Here is a 15,317-nt window from a genome sequence, read left to right on the forward strand (position 1 = left end):
ACATGGACTGGTTGAGAATACGAAAAAAGATCAAGTAAATACCGACTTAAAAAAGGTGAGGTGACTATATATTATTGTCAGACAGACTTTAAGGCATTGTGAAAAATGACGAGTCAGTACATAAAAGGAACAGTTCACTAGAAACATTCAACATTTCTAAAATCTAACTGCAAAGGCCCAAAATAGATAAAGCAAAACTTGACAGAATTACATGAAGAAATTGACAAATTCATCACCATCATAAAAAAATTTAATACACTTCCCTTAGTAATGGGTGGTTGAAGCAGACAAAAAAGTAGTAAGTATATAGACTATTTGCATAACACAATTAACAAACTTAATTCAAAAAGTATATATAGAATCCTGCACCAATCAGAGAATGCATTCTCTTGGAACATACATAGAACAATTGCAAAAAAGATCATGTAGGTGGGCACCAACAAGTCTCCCCAAACTTCTAAATTAGAAATCAATTTAGTTATAAAAGATAACTTTAGAAAGTCTAAACATCTGAACATTTTGAACACACTTTATAGGTTAAGAAAGAATTCAATGGAAATTAGAAAATCCATAGAACTAAATGAAAATGAAAACATGTTACATACCAAAATTGGTGTAGCTAAGATGGCATTTAGAGGAAAATGTACAGCCTTAAATGTACACATTGGACAAAATGTACATATTGGACAATATAAAGTTTGAGAAATTGGTGCTGGAAAAGACAAAAACAAATGATCTCACTATTTTCCAACACATACAGTGGAATGGAAGGAATGGTCAACTGTTCTCTAGACACTTATCCCTTAATCAGAGGGTAGTTGAGTCAGAAGGAAGAAGAATAACTTAATGTACAAATGTTCAGCTTTTGTAAGGGAGCATCACTAATTAAATGTTTATGTAATTGAAATTATCTAAAGAAGAGTAAAGATTAGTAATGGTTTCCACATTGTCCATATTACCTTCTATTGCTCATGAACAGACACATAAACTGGCCTTTTTGGACAGCAGGCCATCCTTTACAGATTTCATCCATAAAGTTCTACTGCACTCATTCAAGTCTCCAAACCATCCAGCATTTACCAACCATCTACCATGTGTAAGCTGCTATGGGGAATTCAAAGTTGAACCAAGTCAGCTTTGAGGAGCTCCAAGATGTGGTTTGCCAGGTGGTCCAGGCAGTGGGGTGGAACGCTAAGAGATAAGGTTGACAGGAGGGGAACCTGAGTGGCTCAGTCATTTAAGTGTCCAACTCTTGATTTCAGCTCAGGTCACGATCTCATAGTTCGTGAGTTCTAGCCCCGCATCAGGGGCTTGGGATTCTCTCTCTACCTCTCTCTCTCTCTGCCCCTCCTCTGCTCTTGCTCTCTCTCTCTCTCTCTCTCTCTCTCAAAATAAATAAATAAACTTTAAAAAAAAAAAAAAGGTTGGTAGGATAAATATAACATGGCAGGGGAGAAGTGTTAGTGAAGGTTTGTAAGCAGGGAAATTACATGTGTAACCACAACTTGAGGGAAAAGGTATCTCAGAAAAGCTTACCTTCTTGAGTCCTGAAGTCATCCTCAGCAAAGATGTTAAAGTTGCCACAGAGCCCACAGGTCTTGTTGAAGTATCTGTCTGACAGCAGGATTTGAAAATTGCCACTGCCATCAATTCTGGCCACAAAGCCGTGGGTCTCACTGGACAGCTTGTAGTACCCAGCCTCAGTCTCTAGATACAGCCCGTTGGAGGCGTAGGGCATGGTGATGCTGGAAGGACAAGGATGAACTCAGGAAGTATGCTTCTCATGAATTTCCTGGATGTCCCTCCCACCTTTCAACCCCAGCCCCATGCTCCAGGGTTGGGACCTTGGTGCCAAGTCTCTGAGGACCTAGACCAGGAGTCAGGAGACTGGCCTCTTGCCCAGCCCTGCCACTCACTGTCCCTAGGCATATTGACTTCCTCACTCTGGGTTCCAGTTCCCTCATCTCAAAAAATAAGGAGGACTGCAAGAGGGATCCCCAGGGTCCTTTTTAATTCTGGCATTCCGGGCTTCTGATTTACCTTTGGTCCCCCTGCAGCACAGTACCATTGACAAACAAATGGATGTCAAAAAATTCCCCGAGATACACAGAGAGGCTTACTCTCTTGCCATTTTGGAAGTCCCCTGAAAGAGAAAAAAGTCAGTAGTGGTGATTATTATCAAAAAAATTATATGTTTAATTCTCATCATCTTATACACATCACTAATCTTATCTCAGTGGGAAACCCCCCCCCCCAAGAACTTATCAAATGGGCCACAAAAATCTTCCCCAAAATATCATTTACTCATTCATTTTTCCATTCATCTAAAAATATTTATTGAGTGCCTTCTGGATACATAACCCACTAATAGTCTCTTCTATTTCTCCAAAGAAAACTATGAAAGCATGACCCCTTCTTCTGGGAGCTTATGATCTAAATAAGATAAACAGTCAAAAAGAGAGTATAAGCAACATTGTGAGTTATTGGTAACAGGTACTCTAGGACAGTATAATGTTCTCTTAAGACAGCCCAAACCAGAATCCCTAGGCTCTTTGTTGAAAATGGAGATTTATGAGTTCATGAAATCAGTTTACTGAATTTGATTTTCTGGGAGAAATTTAGAGATCCTGTCGGCAAAGTGCCTCACTCTGCACGAGAAAGGAAGTCAGGATGCAATAAATGATTGGTATTGCCATTCGAGATGTGTGAATAGGTCAACACATAAGAAAATAGTCTGTGAACAAGGGTTCAGTTGTGAGGGGCAAACACAGAGGCGGGCGGGGGGGGGGAGGGGGGGGCGGTGTCCTAAAAGCAGGAAAAGAAGCAGAAGACCCATTTTCCACAGCACCATGGAGACTAATCCTACCAGGAGGCCCTGAGAACTGGCGGTCTCCAGAGATAACCGACTGGCCACAGGAAGTGAAGGAACCAGAAGGAACAATGTGGAGTCTGAATCTCAAGCCTTGGAGACTAAGAAGTTAATGAAAACAGGGAAGATGAAGGGCAGCAATGAACACAGAGATAGAAATTGCTGGGGAAAAGGGGGTCAAATACGAGACTCAGTGCCTGAGGGCTCCTGCAGAAATGCGGCAAAGGACCCAGCTGAAAAGGTTAACCTTGGAAATGAGGAAATATTCCCTCGCCTAGAAGAGCATGAGCTCCAGCCGCTCAGCAAAAGAGGAGGCAAGAATGTCTGCGGAACTAAGCCACTGACAGTCTTTGGCGGAGGATTTCAGCTGAGGCCTGGGCCAGACCCAGAGGCTGGAGGACCGCGATGAGCTATTACACGCATGCGCGCGCACGCACTCACCAACCAGAAAATAGACTCTTTCTGGTGACATTTCCGTGAGGGAGTCACATGTAAATAACTGGCCTGTTCTAAGAATAGATTCCTGAATGGTACACTGTTAGCAGCTCAGGGTGGGGGGGATGGGGGGCCCAGGAAAGGCCCACAGACCACCCACAGACCACAAACCGCATTCTGCAGAGCTCCAGACCAACACTGTCAGGAGGGAAATGAGATCCCAGCCACATCAAAGCGTTTTTGTCCTGTTAGCTTGAGGAGCTTTTGTCCTGGTAGTCTTGCCTGCCCTGCATTTTCACTTAGAGCAGTTTCGCAGCAAGCACATCTTTAAACAGTTAAGCAAACATTCTGGCAGCAAGAAATTAGCCAAAGAAAAATAAACACAACCCCCAGATAAGTGATCAGGCAAATAGAGTCGAACGTTAATGGTAGAATCCGAGTGGTGGGCATACAGGCGTTCACTGTCTTATTCTTTCAATGTTTCTAAACGTTTGGAAATTTGCGTAGTAAAATGTTGAGAAAACAAGCAAATGGGATAGCCCCGCTACAACCTCCGGTTGGCAGTCAGTCCCTCCCCCGAACCATGCATGCCCCTGGGCATGCGCAGTGGACCAAAAACCAGTTCCCTTCCAGGGTCCGTTCTTGGGGCTGAATCCATGGGACAGGGCAAGCCTCCAGTCACCACCTGCCTGCTGGAGACGGTGGGCAATGAGCCCAAGAAGTCAGGGGCTCCAGCTCCCTTATGACCACAGAAACTTGTCTCCTCATCAGTACAATTTTCCCTGTCACCCATGCCCAGTGTCACAGAGCAGATGGACGGGGGCTCCTACACCTCCTTCACTGGGTAACTCAACCAGTATGTTGCCTCTGAGCCAAAGACCCCTCCTGGAAACGAGAAGAGTCCCTTTGTGCCTCTCCTCTGCAGAGTCCCCCTGCCTCTCATGGGGATTCAAAAGTGCTCAGGAGAATAAGTCAACCAGGGAGCAGGGAGCATGTGGCTGGAGGGTGAGTAGGGAACGCTTCACATGCAACCAGGCCGCTTGGGGTGAGCCACTGCCCTGCAGATGCAGATCTGCAACTCTTTAGAGCTTTCAGGGATGTAGAATCCCCCAGTCACTCGCTCCACAGAGGCCAGGTGCCATAGGAAAGCTAGAGCTCATCATCCCTGTAAGGTTGAAAGGCTCCCACTGTGTGGGGCTACATGGGACCCCCAACCCTTTGCAAGTAAGTGATGAAGGCAGCCTGCCCCCGCAGACTGAGGGACTTGGGTCCACCCAGATGGCTACACTCAGGGTAACTTGCCCATCATCACAGAGCCAGTGAGGGGTGAGAGAGTCAGGACTCAGACCAGGCGCTGGTTTAAGTATTTGAGGGGCTGGGATCACCATGAGGAAGCCAGGGAGCACCTTTCACCACCTGCTGAGCAGAGCACTGGTTGAGGCAGCACCCTGTTCAGGGAAGGTGGGGCTGGCTGCCCAGGACCTTCACTTGTCCAGGGGCCCTGGGGAGGACTGAACTGTGAGGAGTCTGCAGAATTCCTGAGCCTGGGGAGCTGGGATTGGGATCCTTGACGAGGCCTGAACTGTGAGGAGTCTGCACAACTCCTGACCCTGGATGGCGAGGGAGGCCCTAAGAGCAGTCATTCCACACCCAAAGCAGCAGGGCAGCAAGGAGATTCTGGAAACTGTGTCCTGGAGAAGACTTCATCACAGAAAAAAACACACAGTAGGACAACGGGAAGGCTCTTGGGGATGGTCAGAACAGGTGGCTTTAAAACACTTTTGCCCTGAAAGCAGAGTAAAAACAGTTTACTGCATGACCCAGAATGCACACATTCACACATTTCACACCACTTGCCCTTCCCGTGAGCCAGGCCCCCTGACTACTTTCTGAGGTTTTTCTATCCTATTCCATGTAATCTCTTTAAATACTGGTTACACTCATTAAATTATTTTTAAATCCATAGTTACAACTCAGTTTGAAAAACACTGAACTAGACTGACTCCATTTTAGAGTTAGAGAAACTGAAGCCTACGTTTACAACAGGGTCTGTTCTCCCCAGCAATAATGACACTTGGGACCAGACACTTCTTTGTAGTGGGGGCCTTCTGATACATGGTAGGGTGATCAGCAGGATCCCTGACCTCTACTCACTAGATGCCAGTAGCATCTCCCTCCAAGTTGTTACAATCCAAAACGTCTCCAGACACTGCCGTATGTCCTCGGGGGGGGGAATCACCCTGGGTGAGAACAATTGCTTTACCCTGTCATCAAGAGGCAGAGCCTGTACACAGGTTTTCTAACTCCAAGGCTAAATCTCCTTTGGAAACACAAAGCTGCCTAACGGGGCATCTGAGTGCTCTGGATTTAGTTAGCCACTGATGCAGAAGAGAACTCTAGATTTTATTTGCTTGTTTTATTTGCTTCCTTCCCTCCCTGCAGAACTCAGGGGGGAATCTGATGACGTGCAGCTATTAGGAAATTGAGCCCAAAAGGGTCTCCCACATTCCACAGACGTGCATGTTAGCACTTCCTGTAACCGCTGGGGGAGGGTGGGCGGGGTGTCCACCCCAAGAGGCCAGAGCCAGCCATGCAAGCTCTTCCCCAGGGAGGCTCTGTCTCTCATCTGGCCTCTTGAACTCAGTGACCAAGGGACTAGGTGAGGGAGTAAGTCTTCCCCCACAAGGAGTGGGGAGCAGGCTGGCAGCTGGAGCCAGCATCAGGTCTGGGTGATTTCCCGGACTTCAGAATGTGGAGCTCACTACTATGCATTTGTAATAGATGCTCCACCTCCACTCCTGTGATTCTGATGCAGGTGATCATCTTCCAAACACTGAGAAACCAGGAATCTGGTGTAACAGCACCAGTTACTGATGTGGAAACGAAGGCCCCCCTGCTGAGTAAGTGACTCAGCACGTTGTCTGGTTATTCTATGGCTCTCTCTGGGCTGGCTTGGGAACCAGACCCTGCAGGGTGGCTTAGGAAAAGCAGCCTTTCTGAGCAGAGGGGCGCCAGGACTCCAGTGTTCTCTCTCCCTGGTCCTCGTGCTGGTGGGCTAGGAAACCCCTGGTAGCTTTGGCCTGCCCAGACCTGCCCCACCAAGAGCCAGGATCAAGGAAAGGGCCCTCCCCTTCGCACCAGGTGGTGCTTCACGCTTGGACATAAACAGCTTTACCCAAGATGTGAACAAGGTCCGCAGGCACTGGAGAGGAATGGAAATTTGGGATTTCGAAGCAGGGAAACAGGATGTCATTGGAGAACAATGGGGCAGAGGAGTATATGAGGTTGCTGGCATGCACATGTAAACTGGAGATGCTGTGTCCAAGTGTGCAGGATGGACCCTGGGGCCTCAGGCTCCTGAAGCAGCTGCACTGACTCACCCCTCCCCAGGCCCGCCCTCCTCAGATTATGCCTCTCTTTCCAATGCTCCCCATGCCACCAGCACCAAAAACACAAAAAAGTAGCCACCCATTCTCTCTGATGATTCGGGGTGGGAATTAAACCAATCTCAGTTAAAGTATGATTAACCCATAATCTGGTTTAGGCCAATTACCCGCCAAAAAACTGACATCTGACAAGTTGTTATAATAACCATGACCCGGGGGAGCAAGGGTGGCTCAGTCAGTTGCAGTGTCCGACATTAGCTCGTGTCACGATCTCGTTCATGAGTTTGAGCCCCACGTCAGACTCTCTGCTGTAAGCACAGAGCCCACTTCAGATCCTCTGTCCCCCTCTCTCTCCACCCCTCCCTCACTCACGTTCTCTCAAAACTAAATTAAACATTAAAAAAAAAAAAAAGAACAATGACCCAGTGAGGGTGGGGGCGGGGGTCCCAACAAGATATTTGAAACAGAGGCTTAACACAGCCCTGCAGTTTCCCCTTGGCCCTTGAAACCCCAGAAAGGATGGCCAGAAAGGCCAGGCCTCTGACACAAACCCAAGCGATGTTCCCCTGACCTTGACGGAAATGGTCCCAAGGGCCCAGCAGCTCCTGTGTCCATCATGTGTTAAAGGTGACTGCTTTCAATCACTAAGGTTTGGGTAACACTTCACACTTGTAAATGATTTGTCTCCCTTGATCTTCACTGTATCTCCATTTTGAAGACAAGGAAATGGAGGCTGGGAGACATTGCTCACTTCCCTAAGGACACTCATTGAAGAGGAAGAGCCAAGACAAGGGCTCTGATTTTCTGAGCAGAGGGGCGCTGGGAGCAGAGCCACCTGGTCCTAGAGGATGGAAAACATCCAATCCCCACAAGTTGATGAGACCAGTGCTGGACAGGACCAGAGTAGTGGGGGGTAGGGTGGGGCTTCCTGGAGGAGGTGACAGTGACTGCACAGAGGCACCCAGGCAGCCTGAGTTTCCCTGTCTTCAAGGCCTACCCTTAGCAGGGAAGAGTCTAGAGTGGGTTTAAGTAGGGGAAGGGGACTTTTCCAACATGCTGCTTGCCTCCCTGAGTCCAGATGAGCTCTGTGCCTGGTCCTAAGATTTCATTACACATTGTTTACAAATCCACCTTGAGGGTAGGGAGTCTATAGCAGGAATCAAGACAGCAACTCCCAGTGTCTCCGTAGGGTCCCCCTCCCTGGAAAGTCCCCTGAAGCCCAAAGCCACACAGTGGAAAGGATGTCACTGTGTCTTCTTTTGAAATCTTTCTCCTGTCACTCCTAACCTGCTCCATTCTCACTGATATCCCAGAGTCATCTCAAGTAGGGCGTCTGTATGGAACCCCACCACGACTTTTTTTTAAGATGCATAGAACAAGGGGTGACTGACTGGCTCAGTTGGTAGAGCATGCGACTCTTAACCTCAGGGCCATGACTTCAAGCCCCACATTGGGTGCAAAGCCTACTTAAAAAAATGGTATGGGTGTCTGGGTGGTTCAGTTGGTTAAACATTCAACTTCAGCTCAGGTCATGATCTCACGGTCCATGAGTTCAAGCGCCGCATCAGGCACAAAGCCTGTAACCTGCTTCACATTCCATGTCTTCCTTGCTCTCTGCCCCTCCCCAACTCCCTCTCTCTCTCTCTCTGTCTCTCTGTCTCTCTCTCTCTCTCAAAAATAAAATAAAAACATGAATTTTTTTCAAAGAACTAAGTACACAAAGAAAGATCAGTAGATGATGTCAATGTCAATTTCATGGTTGTAATATTTGAGAATAATTTTGTACAATACTACCAATTGCGGGATACTGGGTAAAGGGTACACAGATTTTGTGTGTGTGTGTGTGTGTGTGTGTGTGTGTGTGTGTGTGTTTTACAACTGCATGTGAATCTAATCTCAAAATAAAAAGTTTAACTTAAAAAATAAAAAATAAATCTTACATATTATCCCCAAAACTTTTGGGTTTTATTACAGAGTTACAAGAATCCACAATGGATCTTTTTTTTTTTTTTTTGAGAAACAAGAAAAAGAGAGAGAGACAGTTTTTTCCTCGTGATGAAAATCTTTAAGATCTGTTCTCTTAGAGACTTCCAAATATAACCCTACAGCAGTGTTAACCTTAGTCACCATACTGTACTTCCCAAATCCTGGACTGATCTATCTTACAAATGGAAGTTTGTACCTTACCCACCTCTGATAACCACAAATCTGATCTCTTTTTCTAAGAGTTTGGGTTTTGTTTTGTTTTGTTTTTCTTTTCTTTTTTAGATTCTATATAAAAGTGAGATCACACGGTATTTGTCTTTGTCTGGCTTATTTCATTTAGCATCATCCCTCAAGATCCATCCATGTTGTTGCAAATGCACTGTGATTTTTAAGGTAGAGAAACCCACTTAAAGTAAACATTGGACAGGAGGTCCTCAGCCTTCAGCCTCCCAGAGAAGGTGACAGGGTGCTTCTTCTCTGCAGCTGCTCTCCCAAGTTACTCCCCAGCTGTTGCCTCTGAAGCAAAGGGGATCCCCAAGTTCAGTATTCAGAATGGCTTCCACCATTGTCATGCCCTGGGGATGTCTGTGGTCCTTTTCACCCCTGCCTGGTTATCATGGCCAAGACCACCCAGCCTCCTGTCTTTCTCCCTTTCTGACCATTTTGGCAAAGTAGCAAATTCCTTCTTAATCCTTCAAACTGCACAAGCCTCTATAGTAACTCCTCACTGCTGCTGACTCCGGAAACAAACTCTCCCATCAGTCTGTCAGCCTCATTCCTGCCTCACCTCCCACTATTCCTCAGCCCCATGCTTCTCAAGATTTGGTCCCCAAACCAGCAGCAGCAGCAGCAGCATCCAGGAACTTGTTAGAAATGGGCCTTTCAGGCCCCACTCCACATCCACTGACTCCAAAAGCCTGGGCATGGAGCCCAGCAGCCTGTTTTTAACCAGCCCTCCTGGAGATCCTGATGCAAGTTAGAGTTTGAGAACTACTGAACCAGCCACACCGACCTCCCCACTACGCTGCACTGAAGGAACATACATTCCTTCCAGCCTCTTCCCTGTGTTTAGGCTATCCCCACTGCACACATCCCCTGCCCTGTCCTCTCTGCCCAACCGAAACTCCTCACCCAGGGCTCCTCACATGCCATGTTTTTCACGAAATCGGCTCTTGGGTACAACAGAGCCCCGTGCTTTGTGGATCCCCATCCCCTCCCTCACCTTCAGTGCTGCCAGAGACCCCGGTCACCCAAGCACCAGAAAACAAAGATGCATAAGGCCTGGTCCTTGCCCTTGGGGCGGGGGGGTTGGGGGCTCACAGAGGAGGAAGACAAATGGCAGTCTGGCGAAGTTCAGTGCCCTGAAGTCACACTGTGACAGGGTTTCCAGCAGAGGCAAGGCGGATGGTGACAGCCAAAGAAGCAGGGGAGCCTCATAATTAAGGCAGCTATCAGCTCATGTAGCTCCCAAACAGCCTCGCCCCACATTGAGCACTAAAGGCTGCATCCAACTTGGGAGACCCTGGAGACCGGTGGAGTGACCTCTCCGGGGGCCCTACTGCCTGCATCTCGGCAAGGGTCTGAGTGTTGCCAAAAACTGTCTTTGGCCAAACCTGGATCAGTCTCCTCTGAGCCCTCCTCTCCATCAGGTCTCCACCTTAGACTCTGTCCTCGGTCTGATTGGTTCAGTTTAGCAAGAATCCTGCTGGGTTAGTTTATCGAAAATCCCCTGGCCTCAATATCTGACCAATTCCTCATGCCCCTCCATCAATACTTATCACCCTGGCCTGACTTCAGCAAGAACCCTGTCACGCTGGCTTAACCAGATGTTACCTTTGATGTTTCCCCTTGGTAATTTTCCATCCACTGACCCTCCACCCCCACCCAGCTGAAAGTCCCCACTCATCCTTGTTATATTTGGAGTGGAGAAGTAGAGCCCCATGTCTCTGCCCCACTGCAACCTCCCCCCATTGCAGTGGCCCCTCTTGAATAAAGCTTTCCTCACTGCCTATACCAAGTGTCATGAAAGATTTTGTTTTAACAATGTGGATCTGTCCATTGTCGTGTCATCTCCCCGAGGCTATGGACCCCGTCTTTGCTAGGTTTTGTAGCAGCCTCACTCACACATCGCACACATCTGATTCATTCTCAGAGTGTGAAGGTCACCAAACCACAATCCCCCATCACTGCCTGCAGCCCCACTCCTGGCCTTGGAGAGTGCCATCACTCCTTAGTGCAGAGGGAAGTTCCTGAATCCTGACAAACCCAGGATCAAAATCCAGCTCTTCCTTTTACTGTCAACCCTTGGGAGGATCAGACCACCTCTTTGGGCTCGGCACCTGTACCTACACCTCAGAGCCACTGTGGGGTGCAGCGATAACCCAGGCACATTCCAGCACTTTCCCAGGAACACAGGAGGTGCTCAACATCAGGTAGGTACTCTGAATTCCACCAAGAATACAGCAATGACCCCTCCCTTTTTTCTAGGGGCTCTGTGTACTACAAAGCGTCTTCTGGTTCACCATTTCTTTTGATGCTTTGGAGCTCCCAAAGTGCTGCCTGGACCCAGAGCAATGGACATGACCACTGGAAAAATATTTGCTTCATCCCACCAGGCTCCGATGGGACCCAGGGCCAGGCTAAGGGAAGCTCTTGGTCATGGAAGGCCATTTCCATCCATGGTTCCACAAGGATCTGCAAGCTCAGGCCCTGCCAGAAGAATGCCCCTAGTGCCCCACAGTGGGGTTGAGCTTAGCCGATACCTGCTCTGAATCCCTCACTTCAGTGCCCCGGACTCACCAATAAGCGAGAAGGAGTGTTTCTGACAGTCCCCGGCCAGGAGGTAACTGCAGTCTCCCATAAAGCTGTACATGCTTTCATCAAAGGTGTTGATGAAGTCACCTCCAAAGAGGCTGCATCGAGCCATCGACGATCTGCCAGCAGTCTCTTTTGCACAAAGGATCCCTGGAGGGAGAGACTACAGGTGAGCACAGCTGGGACCATCCAGCCACTGCAGCCTTGTGCCTAATAAAAATTGGGCTGTAGGGAAGTATTTTCCATCCCAAGCAAGACTAAAGCTGTTGCTTTTGGGGGCGCTTGGATGGCTTAGTCGGTTAAATGTCCAACTCTTGATTTCGGCTCAGGTCGTGATCTCATGGTTAGTGGGTTCAAACCCCATATCGGGCTCTGTGCTGATAGCACGGAGCCTCCTTAGGATTCTCTCTCTCTCTCCTTCTCTTTCTGTAACCCCCCCCCAAAATAAATAAACACTTTAAAAAAAAAGTGTTGCTTTTGGCCCTCAAAAATGACCCAGGACTCGCAGCAATAACAGAGGAACAGCTTCTCAGAATATCTATTTGTTTTAATGACATTTACTTACTAATTTAAAATGTGATACATGCTTTATCAGAGAAAATTTGGGGAACACAGAAAAAATTCAATCAAGGTAAAATCATCATTAACCAACATTCCTTGATAACTGGACTTAACATTTTAGTTTTATCCTTCTGTTTCACAGCATATGGATATATAATTACAGGTTTTCTACAAATTTGTGATCATCCCATACAAACTATTTATAACCTGTTTATTTCTCAATGTATTATAAAGAATGTATCATGCCATTGTGTATCCTTGCAAAACATGTTTTGCAGTGACTATAGCATATTTCACATCTAAATGTATACATTTATACATTATAATAATATTAACCCTATTATTCAGTGCTTAGCATTTTTCCAAATTTTTTAAAAGGTTGTAATGAGCAACCTTTTACATTAATCTACTATATCTTGAACAGTTTACATTCAAACAAATTAGCTGGTGTGTCTAACACACAGAATCTATGGAGTGTTAACTCCTTTAGGGCCATAAGCTAATTCCTCCCAGGAGACCCTCTTACCACCTTCACACTGTGTGTGTGTGTGTGTGTGTGTGTGTGTGTGTGTGTGTGTGGTCAGGTGGGGCACCACAATAGTAAATTTTTAAGTTTTCTGGATCCCCTGGCACAGGAACCATCTAGTAGGAAGATGTAGAGGGTATGAAAAATATACATTTTTCCCCCACACTAAACTGTGAGCAACAGGCTGGATTCTGCTGACCTGAGTGATCTAAGTGGGGACAAGCCAGAATCAGAAAAGGGTCCCTCTCACCATTCACAGACTCAGTATCTCAGCAAGGGAAGCAAGGCACTGTAGTCCAGTGCGAGTGGTGGTCTAGGACCCAGGAGAACTGACCTCTGACCTTTGCTTTATATGACTTTGGAGCATTCATTTTTCCTCTCTGACCCTCAGTCTCTTCATCTGTACTATGGGAGATTCCACTAGATGACCTCTGCAATCCCTTCTAAAACTAGTCATCTGTCCAAGTCTTGGGTTCCTTCTTCCCCATCCAGCAGCTGCATCATAGAAGACTGTTCTGTGTGACCCCTGTGCTTCTTAATTGTCCAGTCAGAGAAGGCATTTGCAGGTAGCTGCTCCTTGAGGAATACAAGTCAGGGGCAAGGGGCTCTGAAGAACCTTCACAGGAAGAATTAACCAGTGACTCTGGAAGGCCCAACCCAAGCCTAACACGGGACTTGGCACACAGGTGAGCTCCAGACGCACCTGCTGATTCCTGGAAGGGAGTTGTTCCAAAAGACCCTGAGGCAGGAGTAAAGAATGGAAGCACTTTAGTACCCACCTGGCAAGGTGAGGGCCAGAGCAAGCAGCACTCTCGCAGGTCTGGCAGGAAACATCTGCAGAGAAGCAGGAGAAATGACTGGTGATCACTGCCCTCACAGATCATTGCTGGGATGTACTACTGTCCGTGTGTGAAGTGGGAAGAACAGTTTTTTTTTTAAGCAAGAGAAAAGATTGATCCTTCCCGGCCCCTGTTTGCCCTTGAATATGGAAGAGTGGTCCCCAAAAAAGCCCCTGGCCAGGCCCAGGCCCAAGAGTAACAATCACTGTGAGCCAGACCCCAGGCATCCTTCCCCAACCAGCAGTCCCAGAGCCCAGGCAGGCGAGGAACTAGGCCAGCCTGGCCTCTCACTCCCCTGCACTCCTGCAACAGCTAGGAGCCCATGCGTACCTGATTCCCTCCTGCCTTTTAATCCTTCCACGCTTGGCAGCAAGCTGGGGAGAAGAAGCTATCCTATGCTCTGTTCCTACCACAGGCACCCAGATGTGGAGAATGCTCAACAACCACATTTGTAGGTCAGTCCCCGGCACTATACCCCTGCTCAGGCAATGTGTGTCGGGCCGAGCTGTTAAATGGACAGGAGTCCAGTAGCCCGGGCCCAGGAAAGGCTCCCATCGTGTGCCCCCCTCCAGAAAGAGAGAATCGACCCTGACTTCAGAGCCCACCCCAATCCCGTAGAGCCCCCGCCACAGCCCTCTCCTCTTGTTAAACAGGTATAGACTCTTATCACCTGAGATTTACTGGGGGTGACTCCTTTCCTACTCAGTGCCTCATCCAACCCAAGAGAGACAAACCCAGTCTGTTATATACCTGCGGAAGTAACACTTGGATGACATCAGATATAGCCACGTCTTGGTCTCAGAACGAGTGACCCTCTAAAACCTCCCAACACACAGGTATGTCAGGCTGCTCTCAGAATACACCCAGAGGTGAGGGCAGAACTCCTTCCAGTCTTGCCTCGTCAAGTAGTACAAGCAGTAGCACCACCACAAACAAAAGCAGCCACAGGACTCCCCAGGGACAAGTGGAGAGTGGGCCTTAGGAAGGTCCCTGGCTCCCTCCAAACAATCCCTTCTAGCCCCGGGACAGAGGACCCCGGTTCCCCAGGGTAAGGCCCAGTCCTGATCTTCCTCCCCCAATTGAGCCAGCCCTGTTCCCAAAAGCCCAGACCTTTCCCTGCAAGCGGGGGCTGCAGGTATCTCCAAGGTCCCTTAGGAAGCCCAGTGCCGCACGATGGTGCCGCCGGCCTAGGCCATGTTCCCCAGCAGCTGAGGCCGATGGGACTGCTCGCAACTCTGGACTGTTGCTGTTAAGTGACCCAGGGGCTGCGCACTCCCGGTGGCCAGGGGGAGATAAAGGCCGAGTTGTGACGTCCACCAGCCCCCCCTCCTTTCCCACCACAATAGCTGTGAGCTGCCACAGCAGGGCATTGGCCTCCTGTTAATTACCAGAAGGAAACAATGAGCGGAAATGGTATTAGAAATACCTCCAAGCCGATAAGGCTTTGAAGAGTTTGGTGGGAGACCTCGGCCAGCTTCCATAATGGGCTGCCTTGCCCTCCCCACGCCCCCCACACCGCAACCACGATCCTGCCCACACACAGGATTCCATACAGACAGGGGACGACCACGAACGCTGGCCGGCCCAGGGCAGGCTGGCCCAGGCCAGGGAAGAATCCAGACCTGATCAACACAGCTTCTGGATCCGGCTTCCAAGGCCAGACACCGGGGAAGTTTGGAAAAACACCTCAACGTGAGCCAAATTGGTGGCTGTGTTTGGAGAAAGAAGAGAATGATGCTTCCTCTCCACGCTAAGGTATGAATGATGCAGTCCCGGCCCTGACAAAAACAGGCCGTTTGACTCACAGCTAGTGTCCAGGGACAAGGTAAGGATGAGGGGTCTGGACACAAGCCCAGGCTTTTGGAAAATGGTGGCCGGGATGGTTTAAGTCTAATCCTCCC

At 48.3% G+C, this 15,317-nt stretch overlaps 1 protein-coding gene across 2 annotated transcripts in view; it reads right to left on the bottom strand.

The window, feature by feature from the left end:
* VWF (von Willebrand factor) overlaps nt 1–14,771 on the bottom strand; it is a 137,439-nt gene extending 122,668 nt beyond the window's left edge. The window contains exons 1-5 of one of the 2 annotated variants that reach the window (XM_027074097.2): nt 14,527–14,771; nt 13,357–13,411; nt 11,476–11,640; nt 2,041–2,143; nt 1,537–1,745 (exon numbers count right to left, since the gene is read on the bottom strand). In XM_027074097.2, coding sequence (XP_026929898.2) covers nt 1,537–1,745; nt 2,041–2,143; nt 11,476–11,640; nt 13,357–13,411 — 532 coding nt within the window. In that variant the 5' untranslated portion in view covers nt 14,527–14,771. Of the gene's footprint in view, nt 1–1,536; nt 1,746–2,040; nt 2,144–11,475; nt 11,641–13,356; nt 13,412–14,166; nt 14,455–14,526 lie in introns of those variants that run through there. The other variant, XM_053225737.1, reaches the window with a different exon arrangement.
* Between the last annotated feature and the right edge of the window lie 546 nt (nt 14,772–15,317).

Source organism: Acinonyx jubatus, chromosome B4, assembly GCF_027475565.1.
Source record: "Acinonyx jubatus isolate Ajub_Pintada_27869175 chromosome B4, VMU_Ajub_asm_v1.0, whole genome shotgun sequence".
NCBI lineage: Eukaryota > Metazoa > Chordata > Mammalia > Carnivora > Felidae > Acinonyx > Acinonyx jubatus.